This window comes from Argiope bruennichi, chromosome 2 (genome assembly GCF_947563725.1).
Source record: "Argiope bruennichi chromosome 2, qqArgBrue1.1, whole genome shotgun sequence".
Taxonomy (NCBI): domain Eukaryota; kingdom Metazoa; phylum Arthropoda; class Arachnida; order Araneae; family Araneidae; genus Argiope; species Argiope bruennichi.
This window is the reverse complement of record NC_079152.1, coordinates 29,893,865-29,908,009: the sequence shown is the minus strand read 5'-3', so window position 1 is coordinate 29,908,009 and position 14,145 is coordinate 29,893,865. Positions and strand designations below refer to the sequence as shown.

General features: G+C 25.6%; 1 protein-coding gene across 1 annotated transcript; it reads left to right on the top strand.

Moving 5' to 3' along the window:
* Positions 1 to 1,359: 1,359 nt before the first annotated feature.
* On the top strand, positions 1,360 to 13,483 carry LOC129991762 (peroxisomal membrane protein PMP34-like). Its single transcript, XM_056098257.1, has 9 exons — positions 1,360 to 1,619; positions 1,983 to 2,043; positions 2,667 to 2,733; positions 3,755 to 3,909; positions 6,213 to 6,341; positions 7,411 to 7,559; positions 8,462 to 8,560; positions 11,660 to 11,718; positions 13,087 to 13,483. Exons 1-9 carry the CDS (start codon positions 1,560 to 1,562, stop codon positions 13,241 to 13,243), a joined length of 936 nt encoding a protein of 311 aa, XP_055954232.1. The 5' UTR covers positions 1,360 to 1,559; the 3' UTR covers positions 13,244 to 13,483.
* The last annotated feature ends 662 nt before the right edge of the window (positions 13,484 to 14,145 follow it).

Below are 14,145 nucleotides of genomic sequence, written 5' to 3'. Positions count from 1 at the left end.
CTTGTGTATATTCGCATAATAATCCAAAAATACAATAAGCTAAAAAAAAAATAATTGATGAGAACATTATCAGTAATAGGAGTAATGATTTCCTTTGAAATATGTACAACTCGAATAATGTCTATATAGAGAATAAAAATTCTCTGCATGTTTTTTTAAAAAAAATTATGCCCCATTTGCGTAATGGGCTATAAAAATGGTGAAGCTTTATAAGCCAGATAACAGCCTCTGCACATGAGTGATCGCCTTTGTCTAGTGGTCATGTTACTCGGCTACGAACCTAAATGTTGCGAGTTCGGTCCTCGCTATCGCCAAAAGCTACAGAATATTTTATGTTAATTTAGAGGGGCATCCGTTGCAAATATATATATATTGCCCCCATTCATTACCAGTGCTTTACTAAGTGTAGAATTGGTGTTATTTTCCCCCCTTCTCTTAATGATATTTTATTTTTAAAAATATATATAACTCGTTTATCCCCCCCCCTCGGTTGCTATGTCTTTGATCTGATAATATCGTTACATTTGGCAAAGCTGGTCAAATCTTATATAACCTATTCCAGTTGCAAGAAAATGCCCGTCATTCGCTATCTGTATAATCTAGAATTTCGAATATTGAGCAACCTTAAATAACTTGTGAAGGAATATATATTGAAAAGAAAGTTAAAAATATCTGTTCGATGAAATCCAATGTCAATATTAACATATGTAGTTTTGTAAAATTCATCTGCGATCCTAAGGTAAGATTGAAATTTTTGAACCTGCGCTTTCGCCATATATGGAAAGAAATATTGGAGTAAAAATTTCAAAAATATTACTTTCTCATATGCGTAGTATGGAGAAAGTGGTGTAAACATCAAAACATTCGAACTCAAGATTTTGATGAATATCCATGTTTCAAACCTCCCTGATTTCAGAAAACAGATTTTCAGAAAATGTCTGTTCGTTTGTCTGTGACAAAGGTAATTCAAATACATTTTGTTTGAGTTAAATGGAGGAAATTTGGTATACGCTATGCACACTAAATATGTAGATATCTATCAAATTTTGAGCAAAATTTAATAAATAGAAATTATATGCACACCACTGAGCCTTTCTGAATTTGATGTAGCAATCCACGTATTTTGGATTGATGAATGCCCGGAATTTTATAAATGCTTATTTATAAAATTTCCGGTAATAAATAAAATAATCCGGTAATATAAAAAAATGTGCATTTAGTAAGCACATTTCTAATATTATTACCTGCTATTTACACTTATAAAATTAAATGGCAGTGAAGAACTGATACTTAACCATGACCAACACCAACCACTATGTCAACTTGGTGACATAAGCTGAGAAATTGTCGCTCAGAAGAAGCATGTGCGAAAGATCACTAGTTCACTAATCTGAATCTGGCCAAATGGGAAGAAAAAGAAATCAAAACAAAATCGTGAACTCTAGATTCTTTCTTCCGCTTAGTTAATGAAATACATAAGGAAAAACTGACATTTCCTTTAAGAATCATCTTCAGTCGAATCAGTTCGCATCATAAAGACTATTTTAAACAATTTAAAAATGAATACTAAAAAGTTGTTTTCCTATGAAACATTTGTTCATGCGGTATCCGGTGCCGCGGTAAGTGTAGAATTTAATTAATTCAATTTTTATATTAAATGTTTATTGAATCACTATATTTTTATAGTGATGATTTTTCATTTTGTATTTCTTTTAATGACAAATTAATGTCGGATTGATTAAACTCCTCAACTGGAAGAAATCGAAATTATCGCGCGTTTTATCTGCTTTTTAATCTTTTTATTAATCTAACATTTGCATTAATAGGAAAAATAATTATTTTTAAGTGTTAATTTTGTGTCGTTAAAATTTTAATTTGTATAAAATTTTTATAAAACAGTTGAAACAGAATATCCACCGATATTTCTTTCTTTTTCAGTGGGAATAAGGAAAACTAATTATTTTAAAATTATTTATTTTTAGGGTGGTGTGACTGCTATGACAGTATTCTTTCCATTGGATACAGTTCGCTCACGTTTGCAAGGTTTGTTAATATTTCTGATTTGTTCTATTAAGATTCTGAATCTTAGTAATACTAATAAAGAATGATTATTGATTATGAATTCATTAAATATAATTTAACATTCTTAATCAATGAATATTTTGAGAGCATTTTTAGGGAAGAAAAAATAATATATTACTGCACTTTATAATGAAATTTTCAGTTATATTCCATGTAACATCATATAGAGTTAGTTAATAATTATTATATAGTATAATATATCAGCTATAACTATAGTATAAATTTTAAATCATTCTAATTGGAACCATTCTTTTACCATGTACCTTTCTAAATTAGTTTTTCTTTTCACAGATCATTATGTCATTTATATAAGTAAGTATTTAAAGAATGTGACATTCTAGTTGAATTAAATTTATACTAATAATTTAAATTTTTTCATTATTAACTTAAAAAAGAGATAGTGATCAAAAATATTATTATTAAGCTGCATTTGATAAGTCTTTAAATTTACTGTCTTGATCTATCTTTTTTTTTTTTTTTTTTTCTGAATATTTCATAAACTTTTAGTCTGTTCTAGCTTATAAAATATTCAAGTTTACATTAAATGTCTATTGAAATATTAATTATTTTCCTATTGTTTACAGTTGAAGAATCTCGTGAAGCTAAAAATACAATTTTAGCAATACAAGAACTGATAGAACAAGAAGGAATGTGAGTACTGTTTTCATATTTAATTATAAAATATTTGCAGTTTATAAAATGCATTTGTTTTATTTAGACTTCAGATCAATTATTTTTGAACTTGTTAAATGTAAACTATTTTGAATTGTCTCTTTGCATTGTACTTTAAACTGTTATTTCTTTGGTAGTAATAAAGGTATGTTAAATGAATTCTGTAGAAAGAAAAACATAACATGTATCTGTAAAATGCATAGCATGCATTTCAGAATTGCTAATAAAATTGATCAGTCAATGAAATTACAAAAGTATTTCCCAGCATGTAATTTACAAATATAAATAATTTCAAACAATAAATGGATCTGCTAAAAAGTCATAATGCAACAATAAAATTAAAAAATATTTTATATTTCCATATATAAGCTAAATTTGGAAAAAAAAAAAAAAAAAAAAAAATTCTAAAGCTAAATTACAAGTGTCATGTATGCAGATTTATTAATCTTAGAAAAAAAAATGTATGTATATTTTCAGTAGTCATTAAAGTAATAAATTGTTAAATATCACCAAATGCAGCAGTTTTTATTTCAATAGTTTATATTTCTTTAGAAAAAAAAATCAGAGGTTATTTTTTGTGAAAATGATTTGTTTTATATTTGAAATTATTTATTATTGCTGATTTGTCATATTACATTGGGGATTTACATAAAAGCAGCCATGCTCTTGTCTTGATATCTAAATATCGACTTTTCCCCCCCTTTTTGAAATTGTGCTTTTTATATTTATTATTTGTAATTCTTTTATAATAATATATGTTAAATTTCTACTGTTGACAGTATGGTTTATCTTATCCATTTGAAAAGTTTATTATTTAATATATTCTTTGATATTAAATGTGTACTTATAAGAATAATTTTAATAATTTGAAGGGTTTTGAATAATAATTTGATAGGTCTTAGTAAATAATACTATTGCTTGCTTTTTTTTATTTGCATTTTGACTGATAATCTCATTGTTTGCATTTTTGTCATTTATATATTTTCTTATTCCATTGTAGCTCAAGTTTATATCGGGGTTTACAACCAGTGCTGACTAGTCTTTGTTGTTCAAATTTTGTTTACTTTTATGCTTTTCATGGTTTACGAAGTTTAGTAGAAACCAACAATACTGGAAAAAACGCAGTTAGAGATTTAACTGTAGCAGCAATTGCTGGTAATATTATCCTTTAATTATATAAGTGTAGGTATTTTAGATGATGTTTTTTTTAAAACAATTCTTACCTGAAGTATACTTGGATTTTTGCTGTATTCTGAGTCTTGATAATCACATTTTCCTTTATATCTTCTCATCAAAGAAGAAATTCTAATCATAGGGTGCGAAAGAAAAATATGAAAACATAAACAAGAAAACCTAGTCAAAGATATAGATATATATAAACCTTAATTTTTATAAAAACTGACCTTTGATGATCCATTAATTAAATAAATACAGAAAAATCAAATAATAATTAGCAGTCTGCTTTTTTTTAAAAATTATGTTCTAGCCACCTTTGGTAACCTGTTAATTTCCCCAACTAATTAATTATAATGATTCAGTTATGCCAGTGAATTTTAAAATTTCCCATTTGTATAGATTTAATATTTTTATATTAATAATTTGGAAATAATTATTACCCAATGAAGTAATTTCTAGTTGAAGTTTCTAAAAATGTAATAAGCTACTGCTTTAGAAAGAATATAATTCATAAGCTTATTTCTTATGTTTAATTTCAGTCAAGGCTCTCTTTTATAGCATGATGTTCTTAAGCCCAGCATTGAATTAGATTTTTTCCAAACTATAAGACTTAAAAATCATTTCACCATAGTGCCCTTAAAAACATAACTATTCAGATAAAACAATTTTTAGTTGCATGCTGTCTTTTTTAATTTCGCATGCAAACTATGCAAATAGTAAAAAGTCTTTTTTTTTTTCTTTTTTTTCCCCATTGCTTGCATTAATGAAAATTTTAATAAATAATGAAAGCAGTTTTTTAAAAATTGTTAAAATTTTGAGAAATTTTGCATGACAGTTAAATTATATTATTTCAAAGATAATTTTTCGAACTTTGAAATGATGTAAAAATAATTTTTGTGTAGGAATATTTTCTGAAATTATTGAAACCCTTTCTGACTAAAATGTTGCTTAACTTTTAATTAGTTATAATTCTTTTTTTAAAAAATGATGTTCACATTTTTATCTTCTGTTGTATATTTATAGCAAATGTATGCCAAACAATCTATTTCATCAGAGTGCCAACACACACAAAGAGAGAGAGAGAGAGATAAATTCTCTTTTATTTATTAGTAAATAACTTATGACTTAAGTTACAAATTTTCTTCTTTCATGTTACCATGCACAAACATGAACTTATATATGAATATTATATATGAACTTATATTTTTACCTGTAAAGATTTGTAGTTCATAATATATTTATTTAGATTAATTTTAAAAATTGACTTTACTACGTGATAAAAATGTGACATGATTTTTAAAAAGTGAATCTTAAAGGGATCAATATAGAACTAAAACTATTTTAAGAAATTATAATGATACCAGAAAAAAAATGTAAACTTTAAAGAAGTTATTTAATAAGTATAATTAAAATTTTACGAAATATATATGTTTTAAGTTTTCAATTTAAGAATTTCTATAAAGAATGTTGTGGTGAATATATATATAAAGATATTTTCATAAAAAGTATTAAGATTACAGAACTATTACATGGTAATTAAATTAATACAGTTGAAAAAAATTTACTAAATTTTAAAATGCATAATATTTATTTTACATCATTTAGAAGTTTGATGTTTTTTTTAAGTTAAATCTATAAAACTTAAAATTTTTCTTAATTTTTTAATTGAATACAGATTTAATTAAAATGTTTTAGATAATTCTTTGAGGTGCCCATTTGAGCAATAGATGTGCCAAATTTGATATTGCTTTTCCAATGGCCTATTCTGTAAAAGGCTGATATAAGCATTCATTTTTATTATTATTATATAGTTGAATTAGGACAATCATAATTTATATACTTAATAGGTCATATCTTTTCCTCTGTCATTCTACACACACATAAAAAAATTATTTATTTGTGATCTCTCACTGTATTTTTAAAAAAAATCAATTCTTAATTTATGGTATTACAGTTGATCTAATAATTTATTTAATGTTAGGTTTCCACTTTCATTTCAATAAAAGTATGATTATTTGTATTCAATAAAAGTATGTTTATATTTCTTAACACAACTTTCTTTTTATTGGGATAATTTTAAGTCTCTGAAAGTATATACATATCATTTAATGCAGAATACTGTTAAAACTTTTTATCTATAAATTTTTAAAAAAATCTTCATATCAAACAAATAATGAAAAGAGAATTTATACTATTACCAAAGTGCACAACTGTAACAACCCTATTTAGCTTTATATATATATATATATTCTCATATAAATTTTTTATCTGCTTTCCTACAGGTGCCCTGAATGTAGTATTAACTACTCCATTATGGGTTGCTAACACAAGATTGAAAATGCAAGGTGCCAAAATTTCTTCCGAAGATAAGAAATTACTAGGAAATCATCCTATATACTACGGAACAATAGGTGATATTTTTATATGGTTCAGATTACAGGTACAAAAATAAATTAAAATGTACTGCAAACTTTCCTATATTGATTTTTTAGCATACAAGAATTAGAAATATGATTTGATGGAATCTTTGGTAATCTCCTTATAAAAGGAATCACTAGTAATTGAGCTATAATTTTTTTTATTATTAATGTTATTTACTTATTTTTGTCAAAGATCTTAGAATTGAATTATCTTGTCATTTTTTTTTTTATCATTTTAAAACTTGCAATTATGCCAAAATAATGATTGATAATCCAAGAAAATAATTTTATGATTAATTGATTATGATCATCAATATTTTTTTCAAATTAAAAAATATTTTAAATGTTTTTAATTGGCCTTGCTAAAAGTGATTATTTTTTGTAATTTGCTTCTTTATTTAGTAAGAAAATTTTGATTGAAAAGCAAACATATTATTCTATATATATATCATACTTGATATTGCATCCAGTTTGCACATCGATTTCAGAATCATCTTTCATCTAATCTGCATCTAAAATTTCTATATATTTTCTAGTTTTTTTATTGCTGTAATAAAAAATTCAATATTTAGAAAAAGCATGTGAATAAATATATAACCTCTTATTATAAAATGTAATTACATAGTTCTTTTTTTTACATTGCTTATTACTCTTTAAAAAATTCAGTTAGTGCCAGTTCTTATCTATTGAGTAGTTTTTACGTCATTATCATTGCAATTAATATTTTGCTAAGATTTATTTTCTTAAATATGAAAAGGAATTTAATTTCCATCAGAACCTAATATGTTGGTGTAGAACTGGTAAAAACTGCTAAGTTTTTCTTTATATGCCTGTATATTAATGCAATCAACTGATATTAAGAATGTCATTTCAGCAGTTAATTTAACATTATGAACATTTTATTTTAAAAACATTGTTATCCCTCCTCTTTATTATCTTCACTACTTATTTGAAATAAATATTATGAAAATTATACAGAATATTTATATTTTGTTTATTATTTAAACAAAACAGTATTTATGAGTGAAATTGCAATAGATCTGTAAAAAAATCTTTATAGATGCCATAAAAAAAATCGCAGCTAAAGAAGGTTGGCAATCTCTGTGGAGTGGAATGGTCCCCTCCTTGATGTTGGTTATTAATCCTGCAATACAGTTCACTGTTTATGAAGCCTTAAAGGCAGAATATTGCAAAATGTTTGGATCCAAGGTAATTAGGTCATCAAAATATCTTTTATGTAACTTTTTTGAAACATTGTTATTTGTTTTCAAATATAATTTGGCTAAACTTAATGAATTAAAGTATATTACTTAACAGTTATTCATATTTAATCAGAGATTAATCTTGTTTATGATTACCTCACATAATATTTATTATTTAATCAGAGATTAATCTTGTTTAGGGTTATTTAATATAATATTTATTATTTAATCAGAAATTAATTTTGTTTATAATTAAATTAATATTTATTAATTTTGTTTGCAATTATACAAAAAGTAATTGAGATTTGTGTTTATATTTTATATGCACCTATACTTGTTCTTTTTAATGAACATTATTTAATTTTAAACAAAATATGTCTTGGAGTTTGTTTATAAATTTTTTAACTATGTATAAGATTTATTTATCTTAATGTTCCATTGCTTTTTGAAATTTTCACTAAATTCATAAACTGATTGTGTTACATTCATTGGAACATTATAAATTAAGTTTCAAATTAAATCTGTTTTTCTTTTTAAAAATTAAAAGTATTTTGAAGGAGGGTAAAAAATCAAGGAAATTGAAGTGATAATCAGGAAAACTGCTACAGAATTATTGAGGAAGTAGGTCCATTCCTTGGGTTATTATTTTAAAATGTCTATCATTATAAGCAAGTAGTTCATACAAAAATAGTTTAAGAATGATAGGAATGCAATGTGTGGTATCCTTTTATTTAATTTCAAAGATAGTAAAAAGTGTAATAAGATAAAATATTTTTTAAAAAAAGTTTGATATCTGAGACTACTTTTCTTACTCTTTTTCATTTACCAGTAAGGTTTTTTTTAAAAAAATCTAAAAATTGAATTATTATTTATCAATATTATAATCCATTATATATTTTATCTTTTCAGAAAGTTGGAACATTGTCTATTTTCATCATTGGAGCGCTTGCCAAAAGCATATCAACAGTTCTGACTTATCCATTGCAAATTGTACAGTCGAAACTGAGAGTAAGTTTTCTTAACTGATGCATTTTTTAAAATTAATATTTATTTTGTAAAATTAATTATTACAATCAAAAAGGTTCAATAATCAAATTTTAACTAGCATTTAATGTCATTTTATTAAAATTAGTAAATAAAGTATGTAACAGCTTTAGGCACTGAGACAATTTATTAATATTAAACAAAAATGAATAAATCACCTTTTTGGTTTGATTTAATGCTTAAATCATTCAAATATGTAAGAGCACATTCATGATGTTTGTTTCCCGATTAATTTATGTTGCTTAAATTACTAAATCATGGGTTTTCCACAAAATTTGTGTTCCTGATGCAATGAAATATTATCCTAGTTGAAGGTCTTCAGAAAATTAGAATTTTATACCAATAATAATTAAAAACAGATTATATCATTGTATTGAATTGCAAAATATAGTGTAATCCTCAAAAAATTTATTTCAGAATAGTTGTCTTAACTTCAGATTAACTCTTAATTATTAAATATAATTTTAAAAATCTGATAAAAGGGGGGGGGCTAATATACAGTTCTAAGTTGGGTAACTATACAATTTCGATATTTATTCTTTAAAAGGAGATTAATCATTGTTAAATTTCTCAAAATTGTCCAAATTCATACATTTCCAGTCATCCAAATACCTAGAATTCCAAACTCCTTTTTCAAAAATTTACGTATATATATACAATGTTTAGCTGATGCTATGTTGTAAATACAAAAATTAGAATAATTTTGAGTAAATTGAACTACTGAGTTATATGTATGTGTTGCTGAGGAGCTTCGTTTAGTTTATAAGTCAGTTTTCAAATCTGAAGTAAAGAGGGAGTGGAATTTTCATTTTCCTAATTCAAGTAGGTGAGCTATTACTTCTGCAGTGTAAGTCTTTCGATAGCTGTGGATGCTTAAAAGTTAGGAAATGAAAACTAATGTTCTGTAACTTAATATATTTTTTCCCATCAATGTATGGAACCTTATTGCATTTTTGTCTACATTTTCAGTTTCATTCTCGAGCTCTTACAAAATTAGGAATGGAAATGGAAATAAAATAAAACTTGTCTTTTATTTTCAAGAGTTGAAGTTTATTTTCACGTACTGGCTTTTTAATAATATATATATTATTTGCTCAGGAAATTGTTTTGTAGTAATTATAGCTGTTTCTGATTGATTGCTTTGGATATCATTAGTTTTAATGTTAAAAAGGTTGCTGAATAGTATCTCAAATCTTTCCAGATTTCTATATAAATTAATCTTTTCTCAATATGCCTTAAAGTCAATGGTCTTCATTTAGTCTTGAGATATTCTTGCCATAATAATTTGGTCAATGATTCCCAAAATGTGTGTTATGTCATGGAGGAGAGTGTTGATTTTTTTACTGAGGCATTATGATATAATGATTTTATAATTTACACCTTTATTCAATTTCATAGCCCAGAGTACTTATCACAATGTATGTATAACCTGGATTAAGATGCTTCAAAAATAATACCATCATTGCAATCTGTAGTAAAAATGTTGACTTTGGTACATTTTTTGACTAATTGGATAAGTTAATTGCATGTACTGCATTTTATTATTAATGAGTCAGAATCAAGACTAAATAGTTCATGAATCATAATTGGTTATATTAGTTTGAAAAAGTTTTGCAGTATAGCTCCAAATACTCACATAATTTTATGGCACCAATTGTATATTTATAATTAAATTTTCTCATTATTAATATTAGATTTTTCCTTGTTGCACATGTTGGTAATTAGTTTGAAAAATCTTATACAAAGATGATATTTTTTATTCTCTTTTTATGTATAATTATTTTATATTCAGATTGTTTCTTTCTTTTACTGGGTTTGTAGTGGTAACATTATAAGCCAGATAACAACTTCCGGAGAAGAGAGTACTCTTTTGTCTAGTGGTTATGTTACTCGGCTATGAACCCTAACGTTGCGAGTTCGTACCGCAACCCGCACATTGGTGACCCTGGTTCTGAATAACAGCATCCTTCATTCAGCTGTCATGGCTCCATCTACCGGCAGCAACCACTCACACACGCTCGCCGTCACCCGCCATAACACTTGGCGCGATAACAACGTTCGTCGCTCGCCATAACGCTTGGCGCGATAATCACGTTCGTCGCTCGCCATAACTGGCGCGATAAACTCTACCGACTCACTGGTGGGGGACTATTGTAGTGGTAACATTATAAGCCAGATAACAACTTCCGGAGAAGAGAGTACTCTTTTGTCTAGTGGTTATGTTACTCGGCTATGAACCCTAACGTTGCGAGTTCGTACCGCAACCCGCACAGGTTTTTAAAATGTTTTGTTTTAATTTTTCAAATTGTTGGGCAGTATTTTTAAAAAAAATATTTCATTACCGCATTTTTGAAAATTGGTTGTCTGAGCATAAAGGGCTCCCAATTAAAGAGAGAGAGAGAGAGAGAGAAAAAAATTTTTTTTAATTAAACTTTGCTAATGGTATTAATATTTTAATTTGAAATAATATTAACTTCTAATTAAATGAATAGTAAAATCAAGCCAAAAAAATTAACCTTGATGTAATAAATGAACTTGTTTCCTTAATAATTAAAAGCAGATTTTTTTTTTTTTTTTTGTAATCTAAATGTAAAAATAAAATACAAAGAATAATTTCTGTATAAAGATTGTATCTTCATTGTATTGCATATGTCTCATATTGTGTTCTGTATCGTATCAAATAGCTCCAAATATCATATTCTTTTTGACTTAATATAAATAAAAAATAATATAGGAGCAAACATCAACAAGAACATTTATTAAAACAGTTTTGATATATTGAAGTGTGTAAAACTATTTTAATTATTAATTTAATTATTATTACAACTAGAAATTAAATTGGTTAAGGTTTGGTGAAATTATAAGGAGATGTGGGGCCATTATCATTTGTTACCCAAGGGCCCCCAAGTCTCTAGTTATGCTTTTTGTTTGAAAGGAATATGAAATTTGATAATGTTTTTATTTTCTATAAAAATAATATAATGTTATATTAAATTATAATTATATATCTGTCAGAAAGGTAGTATACCATGAAAACTAACATATCATTTTGGTATTTTATAGTATGGAACTGAGAAGTTGAAGAAATTAACTGTGATGCAAATCTTTGCATACATCATAAGGTATGAATATATAGAGAGAATTTTTCTTATTTCATTCTTTTAGAACTTCCATGGTATTAAAACTGTTTTTATTTTAGTGTTTATATATATATATATATATATATATATATATAATTAAATTACTTTTATGTATTGTATATTTTTAAAAATTTTTAAAATAGTTAGTCTTCAAGTAACTTACTATATCTCATATTTTAATAAAAATTCTCATGTGCTGAATTGCCTTGCCACCACGTAATGACCAGTGGTAGGAATGGATTAATATTTAAAATTGATTTTTAAGCTAATGTTTTTAAACTTAATTAATCTGTATATAGTTATGATAGATGTTTTTTATATTATTATTAATAAATTGCTGTAAAACTTCAATATGTTCAACCTTCTTTTCTTTCTTTTCATAACGATTTAATCTTTTGTTGAATTATTGAAATTAAATATTGGTAAACATCTTTTCTTAAAATAGTAAAGACAAATAGAAGCAACTCTCTATAAACATATAATTTTTATATATATGATATTAACATCTTGATTTTTTTTAAATCATTTTCAGTAATAATATGAAAATATTGTTTAGTTTTAATGATTTTTGAAAAAGTAAAGAATGAATAACATCATTTGTCATATGTTATCCAACGCTTTGAAACTTGCCACTGAAAACTATTTATAGTCATAACTTTCAGTGGAACTGTCTTCTAATCATTTGGAAATGTATGGTTTGTTGGATGGGGTATGATTAATTCATAGTATGAAAACTTGTTTTTCCAGAGTCATCATTTAACTGAGCATTAACAGTAAATTCATGGGGGTGTGTAAAAAGCTTTCAGGCTCCATTGATTAAATAGCTTTATGCTGCTTATTTAGCTTTTATGCTGATGAATGTATCAGTAGTATTTTTCCTTCAAAATTAATTTATATCTTTGTAATCTTGCCGAGTTTGAACTAATAATCTTAAAGGGGAAATAGTAGTTGAGCTCTTTGTTAGTTTACATAGAATGAGGAGAATAGAATCTGCTTCAAACTTTTGTTTAATGTGTCCAGTAATTTTTTTTTCTCAATTTATGTGCATAAAATAATTTGTTGGCATAACTTAATTTTTATGTATATATATATTAATTTTGAGTTATAGAATGTATTTTAATGGAAACTGATTGTGCTATATCAGAAGTTTTTTTTAAAAAATTCCTATACCTTATTCATTACTACAGACTTTGTATTGGTTAAGAAAAAGATATATTCACAACAGAAATGATATATAAAGAATTATTTCTTATAAATTAATTAAAGTTATAAATTACAGGTTAACAAAGTTAATAATTTTTGCTATTTGCATCAGAAGTTGTTAAAGAATTATATATTTTTTCCTTTCAGAACTAGTGGATGTAAAGGCTTATACAAAGGATTAGAACCAAAACTTTTGCAAACAACATTGACAGCTGCATTTATGTTTTTATGTTATGAAAAAATTGTATCATTTGTATTTTACTTAATGGGTATATATCACCCTGTATGCCCAGCCAGCAGATAAATACTGGGCAAAATGATTACATAAAAAATCTAAAGCACTTCTTTTTATGAACAATATAAACGTTTGTAAAATATACAAATTTTGTAGCAGTTATTTACGAATAATTATTTAAAATATTTATAAATTTGTTATTCATTATATGTTTTTAATGAAGATCTGGTTGTATTTATACCTCTAAATTATTGTTTTATGCCAAGGAATTTTGTAAATAGTTTAAACCTTAATAAAGTGCTTTCCTACTTACCTCTTGACTGACCAATTTTTCTAGATTCTATTTAAGTTAATATAAAAACTGGAAAGGCATTTAAATTGTTTAATTGTGCTCACAAAGTTTTGTTAGTTAAACAGATTGCTATTAATGACTTAACTATAAACTTTATTATTAAAAATTCATAATTGATGCACAATTTAGGCTTTTTATTCCATATAGAGAAATAAAATTAAAATTTTTTCCATATTTATATAAAATAACAGTGGGTTTCCAAATGTAGTTGGTGTCAATGGCTTTAAGACGCCCCCCTCACACACACACATACACATTCTTTTCTTTATCTTATTAAATAAAATGAAAATGCAGAAACAATTTTTTTTCTCTACCTAAAAATGTAATAATTATATTTGCTGCATCTCCCAATGTTCATAGTGTCATGAAAAGTGCTTAAATTTGAAAATCATTTTTAAGCACCTTAAATGCTTAATATTTAATAAAGGTCCTTAAAAAGTCTTTAATTTTCTTGAGAAGTGCAAAGCAAACATTTTGAAGAGTGGCAACACATATTAAAATAAAATTAAATATTTTTTTCCCACCACCTTTTTTTTCAACAATGTGCATTGTTGTTTATTGAAATATTAGGAAAATTATCTCAAAGGGGTTATAGAAAATTACTAGTTGCGACTTCAAA

What these genes read in the sequence shown, in the direction of transcription:
- LOC129991762 (XM_056098257.1), top strand. Translation starts at nt 1,560, where the DNA reads ATGAATACTAAAAAGTTGTTTTCCTATGAAACATTTGTTCATGCGGTA. An exon ending in CTGATAGAACAAGAAGGAAT is followed by an intron (nt 2,734 to 3,754) that starts GTGAGTACTGTT and finishes ATTCCATTGTAG; the next exon opens with CTCAAGTTTATATCGGGGTT. An exon ending in TTGTACAGTCGAAACTGAGA is followed by an intron (nt 8,561 to 11,659) that starts GTAAGTTTTCTT and finishes GGTATTTTATAG; the next exon opens with TATGGAACTGAGAAGTTGAA.